This window comes from Podarcis gaigeae (assembly GCF_964106915.1).
Source record: "Podarcis gaigeae genome assembly, chromosome: 2".
NCBI lineage: Eukaryota > Metazoa > Chordata > Lepidosauria > Squamata > Lacertidae > Podarcis > Podarcis gaigeae.
This window is the reverse complement of record NC_139679.1, coordinates 8,684,777-8,705,065: the sequence shown is the minus strand read 5'-3', so window position 1 is coordinate 8,705,065 and position 20,289 is coordinate 8,684,777. Positions and strand designations below refer to the sequence as shown.

The 20,289-nt window shown below is 48.1% G+C and overlaps 1 protein-coding gene across 4 annotated transcripts in view; it reads right to left on the bottom strand.

Moving 5' to 3' along the window:
- AGAP2 (ArfGAP with GTPase domain, ankyrin repeat and PH domain 2) overlaps nt 1-20,289 on the bottom strand; it is a 116,571-nt gene that overhangs the window by 53,017 nt on the left and 43,265 nt on the right. Inside the window, exon 1 of one of the 4 annotated variants that reach the window (XM_083729322.1) lies at nt 17,790-20,125. The exons of 2 other annotated variants lie outside the window; for them this stretch is intronic. In XM_083729322.1, coding sequence (XP_083585448.1) covers nt 17,790-19,371 — 1,582 coding nt within the window. In that variant the 5' untranslated portion in view covers nt 19,372-20,125. Of the gene's footprint in view, nt 1-17,789; nt 20,126-20,289 lie in introns of those variants that run through there. One more of the 4 variants, XM_083729323.1, reaches the window with a different exon arrangement.

The window sequence follows — 20,289 nt, the reverse complement described above, 5'->3', positions numbered from 1 at the left end:
CAGTTCACCATGACCATCCCTTCGGGTAGGCCAGGATCTTCCCTCAGGCAAACAGTCTCCAGAGAGCAGAATGCTTAAAAAACCGATTATATTTTCTGACAGGTGGAGGAAACTACATCTTATCAAATCAGACTCAAGAAGTAAAAATTGCCTGGGGAAGCCCAAACACCCAGAAGAACAGCTCAGGAAATGAGAGTTGGCGTTCTCAATTGTGCTGTGCTCACAACAAGGGCAGTGAGCAGGAAGCAATAACAATTTGGAGTGTTTAGCAGACAGTGGAATTTTAATTCCAGTTTCCCCTTACTTAACCTTGCCAAAGGCATGTATTCAAACTTCATTGCAAGCTTCCTGCCCATTATAATAATAATAATTTATTATTTATACCCCGCCCATCTGGCTGGGTATCCCCAGCCACTCTGGGCGGCTTCCAACAAAACACTAAAATACAATAACCTATGAAACATTAAAAGCTTCCCTAAACAGGGCTGCCTGCAGACGTCTTCTAAAAGTTTGGTAGTTATTTTTCTCTTTGACATCCGGTGGGAGGGCGTTCCACAGGGTGGGTGCCACTACCAAGAAGGCCCTCTGCCTGGTTCCCTGTAACTTGGTTTCTTGCAGCGTGGGAACCGCCAGAAGGCCCTCGGAGCTGGACCTCAGTGTCTGGGCAGAACGATGGAGGTGGAAACACTCCTTCAGGTATACTGGACCGAGGCTGTTTAGGGCTTTAGGGGTCAGCAGCAACACTTTCAATTGTGCTCGGAATCAGCTACCTTTGACTCTCCATATGTTGTTGGACTTCCCAACATTCCCAGCCAGCATGGTCAATGAATGACAGGAGTTGCAATCCAGCAAAACCTCCAGAGGATCACAGGTTCCCCATCCCAGGTTTAACACCTTCTTTGGAACAGGATCTGTTTACCCTGGGCCAATGTCCTGCATAGTTACCCAAAGCCATGGAAAACTGGAGTCAAGATGGGTACTCTCTGGAAGTCACCAGCAACTTTCATCAAATACAACATTTCAGGGCTTTTCAGACTTAGCATCCAAAGTTTCAAGGCAAGTGGTGTGTGTGGGTGTGTCATAAAGCACCATTGTGATGAAATTGGAGACTCTTGCACAAACACCCAAGAACCTTCAGTAAAAGGGGGGAAAAGGTTGCAACATTTCTCAAGGAGGTCCCATACATTGGTAACATTTCTCAAGGAGGTTCCACACACACCCTCCCTATATCTCTGTGTTTGGAAAATAAAAAATATGGCAGGTTTGTTCACTTTAATCTGATCAGGATCAGCCCATCCTTTATTGTCCTGATGGCTCAAACCACAGATGGGGAACTGGTGCCTCAATAAGTGTTGGACTGCAACTTCCATCATCCTTGATTACTGCCCATGCTGAGGCCCAGGTTCACCCGTCCTTACGCAGAAATTATCCAAGATGCTGCTTTTGTGTACTGTGACGCCACTTTCAGTCTACAAAATCCTGAATGGCTTGGGTCCTGCACATTCCGCCACAAACACTCTCTTGACTACACCTATGGTAAGCTCACCTCTATGGTAAGTACAAGGGCTACCACATAACCTTCCTCTGGAGGTTTGCTGAAGTACAAGTCCAAACAATTCCCAGAAATAAAGCAAGGTGCTTTTAAACTGAATTGTTCAAACCGAAAGGGCAGCAGACGAAAGTTAGGCTGTTCAGAATTTTGAGGAGGCTTGCTTGTACAGGTTGGGAGGTCTGTGAAATTTGTAGGGGGGAGGAAATGGTTGATCATGTTATATGGGATTGTTTGACAGAACACCTCTCTTTTGTAGGTTTAGTGATTTGGGCTTTGCAGATTTGTCTGTGGGGGCTTCTCCTTCAGAGCTAGAATTTCTGAGGCTCAATATTGGACAATTTATGATGGTTTGTGAAAGATATAAGGCCGTAAGGGTGAAATATGATCACACTGTTGCCAGTAGAAGCAGTTCCTAGGAATCCTGCCTATCCAAAACGAGGATTTGTGGACTAAATCAGGTTTCATTTGTTACTTGCCCTGGCCCCGTGGAATAGGGAGAGCAAGAAATCCAAAATAAAAATAGTATAAGTACCCAAAATCAAGACTTATCACATTCTTACCTCGAACAACGTTTTAGGAAGCTTTTCAAGATATGGCAACTCCTGAATCAGGATGGAACACACCTGAGTGGACAAGTCAAACACACTGGTTGTGAAACCAGTTAATCAACACACCAAAACCCACACAGAGGCTGGAATCTAGACACATCAAAAAAAATGTTTCAGGAAAACGCATTGTAAAGCTCATAATGGGAAATCGAGTTGCCAAAGGATCAAACTCTACAGCGCCATCAGGTGCCACAGTGTTATAACACATTTTAAATACTTTTTTAAAAAAAACAACAACTAATGAAGCTGAGTCCAGAGTCGACCAGAGTAGAATGTGAATTGGCTTCAAGATCATATCTACCGGTATTTCTAAGCAGAATGGAAACCTGCTCAATGCTGGGTGTGGGGAGGAAACTAGACACATAGAAATGCAGAACTTCCATGAAAAAATGGGAAATATTAATTCAGTCTGGTACAGGACTGGCGCTTAACGCAATGCAAGTCCTTAGCATACCACAATATCCGTTCAGGTCTGCTTGCATTAGTTTCCATGTAAGCTCATTTAAAATTGCCCAATAGCAGAAAAAGAGGGAACATTTTATCACATGTGGTGGGAATGTAAAAAGGTGAAATGCTTCTGGGAGATGATATGTAATGAGATGAAAAAAATGTTGAAATATACATTCATAAAGAAACGAGAAGCATTTTTACTGGGCATTGTGGGGAGTGATATAAATAGAAAGGAATGTAAGCTCTTTTTATATGCAGTAACAGTAGCAAGAATATTACTGGCCCAAAAATGGAAGCAAGAAGAATTACGGACGATTGAAGACTAGAGGATGAAGTTAATGGACTATGCAGAACTAGATAAACTAACAGAAAGGATTCGAAACCGGCGGGACCAGAAATTCACGGAAGACTGAAGTAAATTTACGGACTATTTGAAAAGTATTTGTGAAGATCAGACGATGTTTGTAGGTTTGCAAGAAATTTTGTGAGGAGTATTATTGGAAGTAATGCAAAAATGGAGACGGGGAAGGATGATTTGTTAAGAGATGTAAAGGCAATATAGAGTTAAGACATGCATAAAAAGTGGTTAAAACGGTGGATCATCAGAGGTGCTGATGGAAGTCTAAAAAGATTGTATAAGTGATAAGTTTTGTGGTACATTTTATAATTTATATGTTAAAATCAATTAAAAAATTAAAAAATTGCCCAATAGCGTAGAGGCTCAGTGTTCAGAAAGCTGGCCAGCTCAACACCACTTCTGATTCAGCGTGGTCAAGCCCTGCCCAACTACACCCCCCCCCCAAATCACAAAGCCTTCTTCCCATCTTAGTTCCTCCCAATACCTTGACAGTCTTGGCAATACAGTTCGCTTTCCATTGATTTCCAATTGCCAGGCACGTGATGGATGTGCTCTGGGGAGAAAGATCGGCTTTACTCTTCTCTCCAGCATCCAGAAGAGAATGCCAACCTCACTCGTACTTGGCTTTGAACTCTGCCAAGAGGCTGCTGCATGTCTTCCCTATCTTGTAAACCAAGAGGTCAGGTGGGACCCAAGATAGCAAATTACAAGATGCCTCAGCTGGCACCATGCCTGCCTGCCACTCATGCTAATTGCAGGCAGGAGAGGGGACTGACTTGAGGCGGAGCCCGCGAAAACGAGAGAATGAAGAGATACTTCCAGTCAATGACCATCTCCTATGTGTCCCACAGATTTCTGGGAAATCTCTCATTGCAAGACTGTTCAACGCTCACACAGATTTCTCATATGTCTGACCCTGTCTAAAGATGCTTCAGCCTCACTCACTGACTCAGGCCACATTCCCAGCATATATTTAAAGCACTATTATGCCACTTTAAACAGTCATGGTTTCCCCACTGCAAAGGAACTTGGGAAGTGTAGTTTGTCAAGGGTCCTGAGAATTGTTAGGAGACTGTTATTCCCATCACAGAGCTACAATTCCCAGAGGCATACCCTCCAACAGTTCTCCAGTGAAAATAGGGACATCCTATTCAATAATAATTCAATAATAATAATAATAGGGACGCAGGTGGCGCTGTGGGTTAAAGCCTCAGCGCCTAGGACTTGCCGATCGAAAGGTCGGCGGTTCGAATCCCCGCAGCGGGGTGCGCTCCCGCTGCTCGGTCCCAGCGCCTGCCAACCTAGCAGTTCGAAAGCACTTCTGGGTGCAAGTAGATAAATAGGGACCGCTTACCAGCGGGAAGGTAAACGGCGTTTCCGTGTGCGGCTCTGGCTCGCCAGAGCAGCGATGTCACGTTGGCCACGTGACCCGGAAGTGTCTCCAGACAGCGCTGGCCCCTGGCCTCTTAAGTGAGATGGGCGCACAACCCCAGAGTCTGTCAAGACTGGCCCGTACGGGCAGGGGTACCTTTACCTTTACCTTTATTCAATAATAATAATAATAATAATAATAATAATGCTTATTATTTATACCCCACCATCTGACCGGGTTGCCCCAGCCACTCTGGGTGGCTTGCAACATATATAAAAACATAATAAAACACTAAACATTTTTTAAAAAACTACCTTATACAGAGCTGCCTTCAGATTCTTCTAAAGGTTGAATGGTTACTTATCTCCTTGGCTCAGGGATCGCATAACTTCATACCCTCCAATATTTCTCTGATGAAAATAGGGACATAGAATCATAGAATCATAGAGTTGGAAGAGACCACAAGGGCCATCGAGTCCAAACCCCTGCCAAGCAGGAAACACCATCAGAGCACTCCTGGCATATGGTTGTCAAGGCTCTGCTTAAAGACCTCCAAAGAAGGAGACTCCACCACACTCCTTGGCAGCAAATTCCACTGTCGAACAGCTCTTACTGTCAGGAAGTTCTTCCTAATGTTTAGGTGGAATCTTCTTTCTTGTAGTTTGGATCCATTGCTCCGTGTCCGCTTCTCTGGAGCAGCAGAAAACAACCTTTCTCCCTCCTATATGTGACATCCTTTTATATATTTGAACATGGCTATCATATCACCCCTTAACCTCCTCTTCTCCAGGCTAAACAGGCCCAGCTCCCTTAGCCGTTCCTCATAAGGCATCGTTTCCAGGCCTTTGACCATTTTGGTTGCCCTCCTCTGGACACGTTCCAGTTTGTCAGTGTCCTTCTTGAACTGTGGTGCCCAGAACTGGACACAGTACTCCAGGTGAGGTCTGACCAGAGCAGAATACAGAATACATCTTAAGGAAAAGTGGGACACTCCGGGATCAAATCAGAAACAGGGAAGGCGTCTGTAAATCTGGAGATGTCCCTGGAAAATAGGAACACTTGGAGGATCTGAGAGGGTGCAGCAATCAAGACCTCTTCCCAGGGAACCCTAGAAATTGTTATCTCTGTAAGAGGAACAGGGGTCTCTTCTAGCATTCTTAATAAACTACAGTTCCCAGGATGCTTCAGGGGCTGGAGCCATGACTGATAAAGTGGCTTAATAGTGCTTTAAATGTATGGTGTGGATGTGGCCATATCCTCTTTTCCGTGAGTCAAAATTGTTGGGGAACTTCCACAAAAGATTGAAAGCTGAAGTCCAGCACGCACACCACTCACACAGAATCTACATCACTTTATTAAACAACACTTTCATCTCTCTCACTCGGTGCCCCCAGGGCTCAGGCCTGCCTCATAATAGCAACCAGCACAGAGCAAGCAATATAGCACAGATGGCACAGAACACTAGACTCTGAGACCCACCAGTCAGGCGCAAAAGAGACTGAATTAAAGAATTCTGAAACAAGAAATTGGTTTTGAGTACTGAAACTGAGTGCACAGTTAAGAATGGGAGAGAAGTTCGATTTAGTTCACATTTAAAGCCTAATTTGTCAAATTTTCACTTTCCAAAACAATATGAGAACTACAACACAACCATCCTTCAAAATTCACACTTATCTGAATTTTGTGGTGCAGTTCTCTGGCCAAACAACATTTCCAAAAATGCATATATATTTGGGGGAAAGTGTGCATAAAAATGAGTATCTTAGTGAAAACAACATACAAAAAATATATATTAGGAGAAATCGCTTGCAAAAATATGTACGTCCATCAAAACAGCACACAAAATGTGTTTATTAGGAAAATTTTGCAATAAAATTCTGAACAATTTTCATGATTATTATTATTTAAATCACAAATTTCTGCAGAAAACTGGATGTGGAAAACTACTCACAGTTGGTGCCTACATACATTCTTCATTTTAGGTGAGTTGTTTTTGTTTTTGTGGGGGAGTCAAATTTAGTTGCTACTGTTAAACCGGAGGGTGAGATCAGAATCCAGTGTAATTTACAATTATCCAAGCAACCACTAGTAGATCCCAATCTATTGCCTGGCAACTCTTAGCCAATAATATTAAAATCAAGTGTACCTCCGAGTATGCATAAAACAAAGCAAAATCATTATATAAACTTTTTAATATACTTCAGTGTGCCAAGAAATTTATCTCCCTGTTGTTTTTGGCTATAGAGGCATCAACATTCTCATCCCCAACTCAGGTCTTTCAAAACCTTATAAGTTAAAAATATTGAAGGTCCTATTTTCCACTGTGAAGGTGCCTTCGCAGGCAGCACACATTTGCCACCTATTTTTACAGGTCAGGATGCCGACCATGCATGTGGTTGTGTTGCATTGGACCGTACCACAATTCACACACTTGGCATCCTGCAATGGTCATAAAAACACCCACAGGCAGAATACAAAATGCATCTCCTTTGAAACTGCAGCTGGTGTGCTGCTGATAAATGGAGCCGTTCTCCCTGTGTGCGCGCTAGCAGCAGAGCCCCTCACAGACATCTCCTTCCATTCTGTGGCACTCTGTATGCCGAGTGCATTCCCACTCAGAACCACCCCAGGACTTTAACGGAGGAGGAGGGAATTATTTTATATTCACTTTGCAATTACAGGATGTGAACGTTGCATCTCTCACTGAATCATCCCTTGACAAAGGGAACCACAAGCACATATATTGTATGTCTGCAGATCCCTTTCATTACCTTATTTTGCTGAGCGGAGGAGAGTCTGTGGCCCTCCAGACTCCAGCTCCCATCATCTCTGACCATTGACTGTCTGGGGCTGGTGGGAACTGCGGTCCAACAATATCTGGAGGTCCACAAGATCCCCATCCTTGGGCTAGACTCTATAAATGTGAGCTTTATGTGTTGAAGCCAAGAAAACCTAAATACTGCAATCTAAGCAAGTTGTGAAAAGCAAGTAAATTTGTATCTCCTCCACCCATAATCTATTTTGCTTGTGCTAGTCGTGGGAGAGGCAGAGGTCTGTGCAGTGCACTGCGACCCTACAGGAAATCCAGCACTCAGGATTCAGAGGCTCCACAAAGAGTCACCCACACAGAAAAATCTTTTTGCAACCATAAGGACCAGAAACATGAAAAAACCCTAAATGCCGAGGTTCGGGGGGGGGGCTTACGTCTGCAGTCAATACCACATTTTGGTTCCGTCCCCCCCCCCCAATCTTGCACAGAGTTGCAGTATATATGCACTTCCCCGCTGACAAACTGAATCAATGCTATTTGATGTAATGCGCCAATAAAACTGTCAAATAAATGTGCCTGGATTGCAGAGTTCACAAATTCCACTCAGCAGCTGCTGCAGCCATAATTTGCCAGTATATCGTTGGTTGGGGATGGACTATATCTCAATGGAAGCGCACATGTTCTGCATGCTGAAAGTTCTCTGCTCAATCCCTAGCGTCCCCAGCTAAAAGTAGCTCGTGTAGCAGGAACAGGGAAAGACCCCTGCCTGACCCCTTGGAGTGCCACTACCAGTCAGAGTTGACATTGGGACCAGAGGAAGCTGCCTTATTCTAAGTAGCTCAGTATGGTCTGCATTGACTGCTGGAGGTTCTCCATGGTTTGGGGCTGGGAGATGCTGGAGGGCTTCATCCTGGAAGCTTCTGCATGCGGACAATGCTCTGTCCCTGAGCTATGGTCCTTCCCTAGGAAGGACCATACTGGGGAACAATACTGGGCTAGATGAGCGAATTGCAGGACTCAGCAGAAGACAGCATTATATGACGCAGAAACTCCAAGTGTCTCTATTTTCCTGGGGCAGTCCTGGATTTACAGAAACCATCCTGGTTTCTGATTTGATCCTGGAATGTCCTGCTTTTCCTTAGGACATAGCCATTTTCACTGGAGAAATGTTGGAGGGTATGGAGTTATGCAAAAATCCCCCAAAGCCAATTAGATAAGTAACTATGCAACCTTTAGAAGACATCTGATGGCAGCCCTGTATAGGGAAGTTGTTTAGTGTTTAATGTTTTCATATACTGTATGTTGGAAGCCGCACCAGAGCAGCTGGGGCAACCCAACCAGATGGGTGGGGTATTGTTGTTGTTATTATTATTATTATTATTATTATTATTATTATTATTATTGAATAAGCCATCGCTATTTAAAGACCCTGATGTTGGGAAAGATGGAGGGCACAAGGAGAAGGGGACGACAGAGGATGAGATGGTTGGATAGTGTCTTCGAAGCTACAAACATGAGTCTGACCAAACTGCGGGAGGCAGTGGAAGACAGAAGTGCCTGGTGTGCTCTGGTCCAGGGGGTCACGAAGAGTCGGACACGACTAAACGACTAAACAACAACAACAACAATTTTCATCAAAGAAATGTTGGAGGGTAGGACGGCATAGACAAAGCTATCCAAAGGGCATCCTCATATATTACATACATATATACACACACACATATATATTATACACCTAGTAAAAAAAAGTACAAGACAAGTGAGAAGTAAGAGTCTGCAAACACATCACCCAAGCATACTCACCAGGAGAGCCTGGACTTGTCACAGCTCCCTGTTGCGCACCCATTTGCTGGTATACCCAGGTTTGCCTCTGTGTTCAGACATTGACCAATAGATGTGTGACCGTGCACATCATGGTGATCCACAAGGGGGTGGAACGGGCTTGTGTCCACTCTGCCTTCACTCATGATGACCCAGAATGCAATCCCTACACAAATCAGGGGTTGCCTGTACACAGAGCCCCACAACTGCCCAGCAACACAGTGATGCAATAATGACAAAAATAAAAAGATGAGACTTGCAGGATATTTGCAAGCAGTAAGAAGCATGCCAATATGGCTTTGATACCACAGAATCACAGGGCTGCAAAGGATTGTAACTCTACCTCCAACACAAGGCCAAATTTTTCCACCTACTGAGTCCCATCCCGCAGATTGACCCATATAATCAAGGCCACAGGAATGCTGAGAGGGAGGTGCAAGGCAAGGAGGAGCTGGTGGAGCAGATAGCTCCAGGTGACTCATGGGGAGGGACAGTATCTAGGGAAACAACTTTCAGAGCGGGAAGCACATTAATCTGTTGCAGCAAAAATAAACCACAAAGTCCTGCGGTACTTTATAAAGACTTGAACCACAATACTTGCTTTCATCCCAGGTGAGTAGTTGGGGGCACTCTGGACCTACTCGCAGATGCTTCATAGTACCATAGTCTCTGCAGTATTGCCACCATCTATTTAAAATGTATCTTCAACCAGAGGGGTAAAGTCTGAAGTACCAGTTCCCATAACAGAAACCAAACAGTAGGACTCACCAGCAAATCTTCCTGGTCTATTTCTTTCCAGCAGATTGGGATTCCATTTTAAAACAACAACAACTAAGGAGCGGTAAGTTTTACTGGGAGTTTGTTGTCGTTTAGTCATGTCCGACTCTTCGTGACCCCATGGACCAGAGCATGCCAGGCACTCCTGTCTTCCACTACCTCCCACAGTTTGGTCAAACTCATGCTGGTAGCTTCGAGAACACTGTCCAACCATCTCGTCCTCTATCATCCCCTTCTTCTTGTGCCCTCCATCTTTCCCAACATCAGGGTCTTTTCCAGGGAGTCTTCTCTTCTCATGAGGAGGCCAAAGTATTGGAGCCTCAGCTTCACGATCTGTCCTTCCAGTGAGGACTCAGGGCTGATTATTGGGAGTAGGTCCACTGAAATTAGCGGGCCTAACTTTGATTTCAGTGGGTCTGCGCTAAGTAAAAATTTAGTTAAAATCGGCCTCAGGCTTTCATTTTTTTAAAGAAGAACCCTGCCTCAAGCCATACCACACAAAACTGTCTACACACAGCTATTCCCCACTGCATACCTCGAGCTTATACACACCCCAAATCTGTATCTGGCGACGCTCTGGGACTTTCCAAGGAAAGGCATAAAACCATCACCTGAAAAAAGCCCACTCCAGTCTTCCCCAATATCTGGTGTCCTCCAGATATTGTTGAACTGCAATCCTTGATGGGTGGGGCTAATAGGAGTTGGAGGCAGGCCCCACCTATTCAGACCAGGGAAGCCCCTAAGGCAGGGGTAGGCAACCTAAGGCCTGTGGGCCAAATGCGGCAATCACTTTCTCAATCCAGCCCACGGATGGTCCGGGAATCAGCGTGTTTTTACATGAGTAGAATGTGTCCTTTTATTTTAAATGCATCTCTGGGTTATTTGCAGGGCATAGGAATTTGTTCATTTCCCCAAAAAAATATTGTCTGGCCCACCACATAGTCTGAGGGGCGGTAGACCGGCCCACGGCTGGAAAAGGTTGCTGACCCCTGCTAAGGTGTTACACTCACGGGCACTCTGCCACTGGCAGAGAAGCAGCACCAACACTGGCACCATTTTCTGGTAAGATCTTGTGAGATTTCACCATAAATCCACAAAACCTCACTGAAAATTGGTGCCAGTGCTGTTCCTACTTTTCCACCAGCAAAGGCAGCACAGGCACGGCAGGGCACAGCGGCACATCCTGTTTCACCAGCAGCAAAATGGGACACATCACGCCCCACCCCGGTTGGTGACCAACTTCATTTTAGGAGGCTGGGGAAAGTCTAACCTGGATCAACTCCCTGCTTGATGAAGGGAATTCAGAGCAAGCGCATCTCCAATAGTTGGTTGCAACAATTAGAGAGGAAGAGTTGAGATCACAAAATCAACACAGGTTCACTCTTCCTCATGGATCATAAAGCTGATCTGGCCAAGTTGGCTTCGAACTCCTGCACTAAACTGTATTTTTAACTTGCTGCATTTAATTTGGTTCCATTCCTGGAGGATGTCCAGTTCTGCAAAATTATGGCTGCCTTGTGCCTTTTTGTCTTCTGCTGCTTTTAGTTATTTCGGCTTCATTTGTTTTTAACTACACGTCGTCAGCCGACTGGAGCTTTGCAAAGGAAAGACAGGATATAAACGCCTTATTTAAGCTTGACGCCAAGCCTTATTTTCATATAGCGCTCCCCACCAACTGATCACACAGATGATCCCAATTCTAGCTCCCTGGTCAACAAGTCACCAGTGGCATGGGGGGAACCGGGGGGGGGGCTGGCTCCAATGCATGCGTGGGAGCTGCAGGTACAGCTTCCTCGTGCGACAGCCCAACGCCACCAAGAGCAGCTCCATTTCCAGTGTGGAGAGAGGTTGCAGCACACAAAGCGCCCAGCCTGGTAGCTCTGGCTGAGAGAGGACAGTGGTGGACTGTGTTGCATGAATGCACCCCCTGTGCCGCTTTGCGAGGCAAGCCGCAGCGGGCTTCTTCTGCGTCCCACCCCCCTTAGGGGCATGCCCTGCACACCCGCCCCGGGCGGCGTTTGCATGTGCTATGCCACTGCAACTCACTTTCCTAGAGGCGAAAATATGGTGGTCCACTTATCAACAGGAGCTATGTACACACTGTACATTTAAAGAACATTTAAAAGACCTAAAAAGAAGAATTATGGGAACTGTAATTTACACCCCCGCCCAGCCCCGCCCCACCCCCAGTGTTGGAAACTCAGATATATAAGCTAGGCACCAAATGGCTCCTTACACCAGGGTTGTAGGGTTACAGACACCTGATGAATTGCTGTGAAACCTTGGATTTCCTCCACCATGGCACAAAACAGATATTCAACCTGCAAGTCCTGACATTCATTTAGAGTTGCAAACACTTTGCAGAAACCTGCCATGTTAAATGTATTTGGTAGCAGAAAAAAAGAATCCCAAGTCCCCTTAATGGCTAATACTGGCATAACTTTTAGGGCTCCTATTTGATGAAGGAAGCTCTCTAGCCCATGGATGCTTGCGTACAACAAGACTTTAAAGCCACCGCAGGAGCTTTTGTTGTTCCTACAAACAGATCAGAGCTTAAGAGTGACGCATCAAAAATTATCCAAGAGGGGGGTGGGGTCATACAAGCAGCGAGGCTGGGAGTGGAGTGCTCACTGCCACCTGGTTCCTGCCTTTGACTTTCCAGGTGACCTTCAGGATGGTCCAAGGCTGCATCTTGAGCCTGTGCCTCAGTTTCTCTTTAGCCAGGCCAGTGATCAACTTAGGAGGACTTAAAACTGCCAATGGTCAGTACTAGTAAATGCCTCTGTGATCCTTATACTGAGATGCTACATTCAGCTCATTGTCAGCAGCTGTAAGGAGTTCCATTAATTCTAGGGAGCCCATCTGGGCACAGAAACAGGAAAGCTATAGAAAAGAATTGGCTGCTCTGACAAGAGAAAGCATTCCCCGGATTGTCATATATTTTAAAAGGCAGCTGAAAAAATTGTGGCTCGTTTCCTAAAATGGCACGTATCTGGACACCACACCACAAAGGAGGGCTTGATGTTTAAGTTCGATGTTTCCTTGAATTCCCCCCGACAACTCTGGACCACCCTACTAGAAAACTTCCTCAGCCTGGATGCCAAAAGGGGCTCTTCCCTTAAATCTTTATATGCAAGTGTACACCCCCAATAACATACATTCAATTTCTCCTCCATTCAATTTTATCCTGCATTAACAATATTCATTAATAATGATAATGATAGCAATAGCTCAAAAGGTGCTTTTCAGCCTGAAAACCCTTATTGGGCAGGCCAGCAAAACCAGTAGCCCGCCAAGTTGAACACACCTCAGTAGGGGCTTGATGAACGTGCTGGTTTTCCTCCTGCAGGATAAACAACTGTGGGGGTCCTCCAGACTAGGTGGCTTTTTGTTTGTTTTTGAAGGGGTATTCTGCAACATGCCACTGATACAGCTGATCGTGATAGGGGCATGATGGAAATCTATAAAAGCTATGCATGATGCAGAGAAAGTGGACAGCGAGACTTTTTCTCCATTTCACATCATACTAGAACTGCAACCATCTAATGAAACTGAATGCTGGAAGATTCAAGACAGGCAAAGGAAAGAACTTCAGACAGCGCAGGGCCCCTCCAGACCCTTCTCTGCAGGTGTGACCCTTCTTTGCAGATGTCATTGATACAAAAATAGTGCATTGGTGATGGATTTATATTGGGCTGCCCACACATTATTCCACTTCATTAGTTCTTCTGTGATGCTTAGCCAATATGACTGTGTTATTGCCATCTGGAGGGGGAGGTTTGCACTCAGGGGCGCCAACATGAATAAAATGTTGGGAGACCCACTTAAGCCTCACCCTGCATAATTGATCACATGGCACTGTGCATGCACACTATTTGAATGGCAATGCCCATCAACTATGGGGGGGCACACGCACAAAGGAACCTTGGCCCCTAGGAGTTGGCTCCTATTCTTGCACTAAGGTGCAGCCAAAGCAGAACAGCAAACCACCTGAACTATTAACAGCATTTCAGCTGGAAGTTGTAGGACATGTGTCAAATGAAAACAAAGCAATGTGTCCATCCCAAAACCTTTGCAAGGGCAGAAAATACTGAAATCAGGGTTGCATATAAGCTCCTGCGTACCATCATGAGCACAAATAATCCTGAATCCACAATCAGAAGGATATCTGGAAGATCCCAGAAACTTCCAGTGCAAGGGAGATTATCAAACACCTGGTAGGCCATAATACTTGGTAGAGATGGTCAGCACTCAGCATAGTAAGGCCTCAATCTCAAACATATTGGTTGCAGGGGTTTTGACTGTTGGCTGCTCTGAGCACTTTTGGATGGACAGCATATACATTTTATTTTATTTTTTAAGTTGCACATCCCAAATGAAGCCTACAGCTCTCCCTAAGAATGGCGGCTTCTGCTCAGCTACAGCTTCAGCACTAAACCAGAAAGATAAATCGCTAACCGAAAGAGAGAGAGACAACTTTCACCCTGCCTTCATGTGCAGGATGAACAATTCTTCTTTCTGATATAGGGCTCATCCCCTTTGTTAATAGGGAATGCCAGGCTCACAACAGGCAGCATTCATTGTAGCCTCAACATGCACGTGTACTGCAAGAGGCATGTTATATGCATTTCTAGACATTTTTCAGAATCTATGTGCACATGGTTAGCAGGTCATTTTCTTGAAATTGGGAGGAGGGTATGCTGTCAGGTTCTCAAATTTCATTGAGTCTCCCATTCCTTGTTTATTCTTTACAGAAACTGCTCTTCACTCAAAACACCCCTACCATGCAAATCTAGCCTCCTGCAAAGAACCCCCAGAATGCAGTTTGGCATGACTGCTAAGAATTCTCTAATAAGAGAACTCCCCTTAGCTCCCTTCATAGGATTTATAGCTCACAGGGATCCTAGGAAGAGGAAATGACTACTAAACCAGCTATAAGTCTCTGGTGCAGGTGTCTGTCCACAGAGGATCATGCTGAGCTCTTTTGGGAGATCTCCCCAGACTGGGGTCAGCTAGCTATAACCTCCTTCCATCCCTCAATGTTCTCCTAATTACCAGAAGCTATCAGTTGCCAAGGGGAGCTGAATGCAGAAATATGACCTTGGAGAAGGGAAAGGATCAGTTCTTCACACAGTACCATATACCAGGGGTGTTTCCTGCTAACAGCATAGTGGGAACAAGGACCTGCCTTAGCTGATGGGGGACGACGACTAATTCCTGCCTTCTAAAATATACCCTTTAATCTAAAACTTTCCACTGCAATTAACCTCTCACTTCAGAGAGCAATTAGAAGAACAGTCCTTCTGGCTAGAAGGTCTCCCAACCCTCCCACAATGGGAACACATCAAAATCAGAAGAACAACTAGACTTTGACGGGCTGCAAAGAAGCCATTAAGACCATAATCTGGTCCTTTGAGGGTGGCAGGATTAGAGAAGACATTTTTTAAAACTACCCAGAAATGGGAAAAGTGATCCATCCTTAGGCAACCAATGGATATACCAAAGAAAAACTCCTAAGCAGGTAGAATCTTTTGATCACCAACTGATGGAGATATCTTTGTTGTGAACTTCATTATTCCACGCACACCCCCAAATTAAAAGCCTAAACTCTGCACCAAGAGAACTGGAACATTAATTGTACATTAATATAATAGAAAATAGATGCATGCTGACATAAATTAATCTGTCAAACATGATACTGAGCTGTGTGCTAGTTTTCACAGTTTCCACAGTAATGCCTGCGCCAGCCTTTCCCAACCTGGTGCTCTCCAGATATCTTGGATGGCATTGCCCGTCAATCTTAACAACCAGGCTGATGGGAGTTTGAGAGTCCACACTATCTGGAGAGCACCATGTTGAGAGAGGTTGATTAGAGGAAGATCCTCTCCAGGGACTCAGGCAGAAGTCTTCCCCAATCATTTGCTGCCTGAACCTATTGGCTGGAGATGCCAGGGATTGAAACTCCGACTTCTACTGCTGCGCTATGGCCCCTTCCTTAAAGGAACAGAAGGGCAATGGGAGAAGAATGCAACTGGAGACCATGACAGAAATCAGAGAGACAGGCAAGAGACTCTGCCTCTCGTCCAATGGAGCTTTCCGTTGAAGTACACTGGACAATGTGAAACTTATCTTCACAACCATGAGGGATAGCAACCTGCTTTTTAAAAATAGAAAGAGACAGGCGCATGCACAACTGAGATTCTCAGGTCAAAATCCACAACAGGTATCAAATAATCACGCAGAACACATACCAGTTTCTATTAAAACTTCCACAACACCATATTGCTGTGTCCCACCATTCACATCCATATGGAATGGTGTCTGAATTTTCTGAAAACAATAACAGTTGCCTTTACTTTCTATTACAATGGTACCTCGGGTTACATACGCTTCAGGTTACAGACTCCGCTAACCCAGAAATAGTACCTTGGGTTAAGAACTTTGCTTCAGGATGAGAACAGAAATCGTGCTCCAGCGGCGCGGCAGCAGCGGGAGGCCCCATTAGCTAAAGTGGTGCTTCAGGTTAAGTACAGTTTCAGGTTAAGAACGGACCTCCGGAACGAATTAAGTACTTAACCCGAGCTACCACTGTATATTTTTAAATTCTTGTTGCCTGTTAGATTTTGTTGGATGCTGTTATCTCTTGCCTAGTAGGAAAGGGCAAAAAGAGGTACCCAGCTCCCCATACACTGTCAAACACAATTGCCAGTATCTCTGCTTAATTATATTTTATAGAACTCTAAGAATTCATTCCCCCCCCCCACACACAGGTACGTGCACACACCACACCTGCCTACCATCCAATACTCATTGAAGCAACCTGTAAAATCAGCAGAGTTCTTGTTCAGCACAGTGAGCAAGAGAACCATTTGCTGCAGAGGTTGATTACACTCCTGTTCTGCACTTACTGTTTCTGCTTTGGTGGGGTCCAATTCGTTGTGCTGTAGAGGATGCAGAGCTACCACCACCCCTTTCAGAGTTAGCCAAGCACCTCCTAGGTAATCCCTAAATCACAACCATTCATTACGACAAGGCTTTGGCACGTAACAGGTAGTGGGGGCGGGGGAAGAAAATATATGGGAAGCAGAATGTTCTTGCATTTGAAAATTCGTCAACAGCTAGCCCAGGGATTTTGTTTCTTGAATGGCTTCACAACCTGTACCACTACACCGGTAGTTCCAAGCCATCGTCAGGACTGAGATCCACCCTAAATGTTACCCCCTTCAGCATCTGGCTTGTTGACCACATAGTGGAAAAACCCACTGGAGAAAGCATCCTTACCAGCCTCCGCAGAAACCCAATAGTGATAATATCATTTTTGTCACATTCCACCATAAGGGAGATATTAAGGTTGTGAATCTCATCACACACACACACACACACACACACACACACACACACACACAGAGTTTGAGGAGCTGCTGCTGCAGCACATACCTGGGCTCACCCCTCCTCACCTAAGTGAACTGTTCCATTTTTGAGTACATACTCATTGGCTGCCATCACCTACCCATCACCGTGGCAACAGAGCTAAGAGGCCAGAATCTCCTTCCCAGAGAAATTCCACGTTTCTCTCACAGGGTACACCCACCAGTGGTCTTGAGGCCCCACTCAGCCCAGACTCCATATCTTTGGAGTGAAATCTACAGAGGTGACTCTACAGAGCAGGGATGGGGAACCTGATGCCCTCTAGGTGTTGTTTGACTCCAGGACCCCATCAGCTGGACCGGCACACCCAATGGGCCAAGGATGATGGGAGATATAGCCTGGCAACATCTAGAGGGCCACATGTTCCTCAGCCTTGCTATAGAAGAAGTTGAGCAGAGGCCCATACAGATCTGTAGCTGCTCCATGCCAATTTTTCATTCTGGAGCTCCTTGCTGGAAAGAAACCAGCCTAGCATTCCCATTGTCACATCCCAAGGCAAAGTTCTTGGTGCCAACATCTTCCAAGCCAATAATGAAGCCCCTTCGGTCCTCAAGCCCATCTCCCATGTTCCACAGTCAAACCTCCACCCTCAACACCCCAACCCATCCCTTCCATTCAGAGAGAAGCCGGGCCTCTTAGGCCACTGTACTTACTGGGCAATTCACCCTTGGCCAGTTCGACGCTGAGCAGCTCCTTATGGCTAAGGCTCCAGCCGGGTCCAGGGTGGGTGGGAGTGGATGCCGGGCTCTTGGTGAAGATGCCGCTAATGAACTTGAGCATTTTACGGTCCCGGGTAGAGGCCCGACCACCTTCCCGGCCTCTCTTCAGCCCCACAGCTGCCTCTGAGGAGCAGGAGCCAGAAGAGGCCAGACTGCCCGGGCCATGGTTGAGGTCACTGTTGTCCAGAGTCTTGCTTTTGTTCTTGTGAGGGGATAGTTTTGCCCGGGATCCCCCTCTGGGGACCGTCTCCCCACTGCCCTTGACAGCTACCTTCATGCGTCCCTTGACTTCGCTCTCGGGCCACGACAGGCGGTTGGGGGTGGCCCCCTTGTGGCCCCCTTTGCCAGCCTTTGGCTCGGCACTCACCTTGGCCCCGCTGGTGGTCACTGTCTTGAAAGGCTTATTGGTGGCCAGGCGAAGGCGACGGTTCCCAGCAGCCGGGTGAGGAGAGGAGGCTCCCGAGTGTGAGAAAGAAGAGCCACCCACCCGGCCCACACTCATTTCCAGGGTCCCGGGCTCTGGGCCACCCCAGCTGGCATGGCTCACCAACATACGGCGCCCTGGCGCTGCAGCACTGGAGGAGCAACTGGCAGTGGTGGGCGTTGGAACTGGCGACTCGTCCCCAGGCACCCCCAAGGTCTCCTTCAGCCCAGCCTTGGGGGGGATTGGAATCACCTCTGGCTTGGGGGGAATGGGGGGAACGACGGGGATCAAAATGGCTTTGGGTTTCGGAGCTACAGCTGGAGCTGCAGAAACCACAGTTACTTCAGGCTTGGCAGTTGCAGCTGGAGGAATGGCAGCCTCCACCTTAGGAGTGGTGGGTGAAAAGAGAACAGCTGGAGGCAGCTCAGGTTTGGGGGGGACAGTCGGGGCTATAGAAGGAACAGCCAGTTCAGGTTTGGGGGCCAAAGGCGGGGCTACAAAGGGCACAGCTGGTTCAGATTTGGAGAGCGCAGCTGTTGCTGGCTTGGGGGGCACTGGCAGCTCAGGTTTGGGGGGCACCGCCGGAGCACCCAAAGACCCTTCGGGCTTTGGCGCAAGGGGTCTTCCTTCTGGGCTCATGGCGGCTTTGGCCTTGGGGTCCCACGGGCTTCCTCGGCCCACGCTGCCCCTGGGGGGTGTCCACACGGAGCCCGGCCGCCCTGTGCCATCTGGGGACGGGGACGAGCTGGGCGTCCCGGGGCTGCTGGGCGAGAGCTGCAGCAGGTAGTCGGACGTGCTGGCGCTGCTGGTGCTGATCCAGAGCGCATCCTGCCGGTGGAAGATGCGCTCCTGCCTCTTGAGCTTGGCGGCCGCCGCTTCCTCGGCTTCCTTGCGGTCCTTCAGCCCGGAGGGATCCGCCGCGCAGGGCGAGGAGACTCGCGCGGGGCCGCCGTCCCTGCCGTCGGGCAGGACGCCCCCATCGCCGGCGCCCGCCTTGTCGTCGCCTTCTTGCTGCTGCACCGACTCGAGCTTGACCAGGGTCAGCGAGATCAGGTAGGTGGTCCGGCGCTGCAGGGTCGCTCCTCTGCTCATGAGTCTTTGCGGGAATCGCCGGCGGCGGCCACGCCGCTAACCAACATGGGCCACACGCTCCTGCTGCTGCCGCCGCCGCCGCCCCCTTTGGATGGCACCGGTCGCCCGCCGCCGCCGCCGCGGACCCCTAGCGCCCCCGCGCACAAAGGGCAGCTCGACAGGGACGGTGCAGGGGCCGCCTGGGCATCTCCCAAGCACGACGATCCCGAGGAGCCCTTACCTGCTCCTCCGCAGCGCAGCGGCGGGCGGGCAGGCGCGCATCTTCCGCCGGAGGAAGAGGAGGAAGAAGAAGGGGCGGCGGAGGTGGGCCACCGGGGGGCTGGTCCTGGGTCGCTCACCGGAGGCGATCGCCCAAGCCGAGGCGGGGTGCGCGCTTCTCCCGAGCAGGCTGCGCAAGGCAGGGCGGCACGAGGAGACGGGTGGCTGTTCCCATGCAGACGAGCCGGAGCGCGGGCGGGTTCAGAGGCGGGCGGGCGGGCGGGCGGGGGGGCGCGAATCGGCGAGCGGATCCCCCTTCGCGGTCTTGCCGCAACCTCGGCCGCCCCTCGGCGCGGACCTTACGGCTCGGGCAAGGCGCCAGCCGCTCTGCTGCTCCCCCGCCGGGTCTTGGCACTCGCAGCCCGCCTCCAAGGGCGCATCTCCGCCTTCCCGCCGCTGCCACCGGGTCCTGGCTGGAAATCCGCGCTCGCGTACCAGGAGGCCGCCTCTTCCCGCTCCCCCACCCGCGCCGCTGCGCCAATGCCCTCCTCCGAGCCTTCCTCCTTCTTCTTCGCCGCTGCCCCCCCCCCCCCGCCGCCGCCGCCTTCCTTCTGGCTTCTACTTGGCGAGGTTATGGGCGCGCGTTTGGAGAGGTGCTCTTGCGCCTGCCTGGGCGACAGCAGCGGCTGGTGGCGAGCCGGAATGCGGAGATCAAGGTGC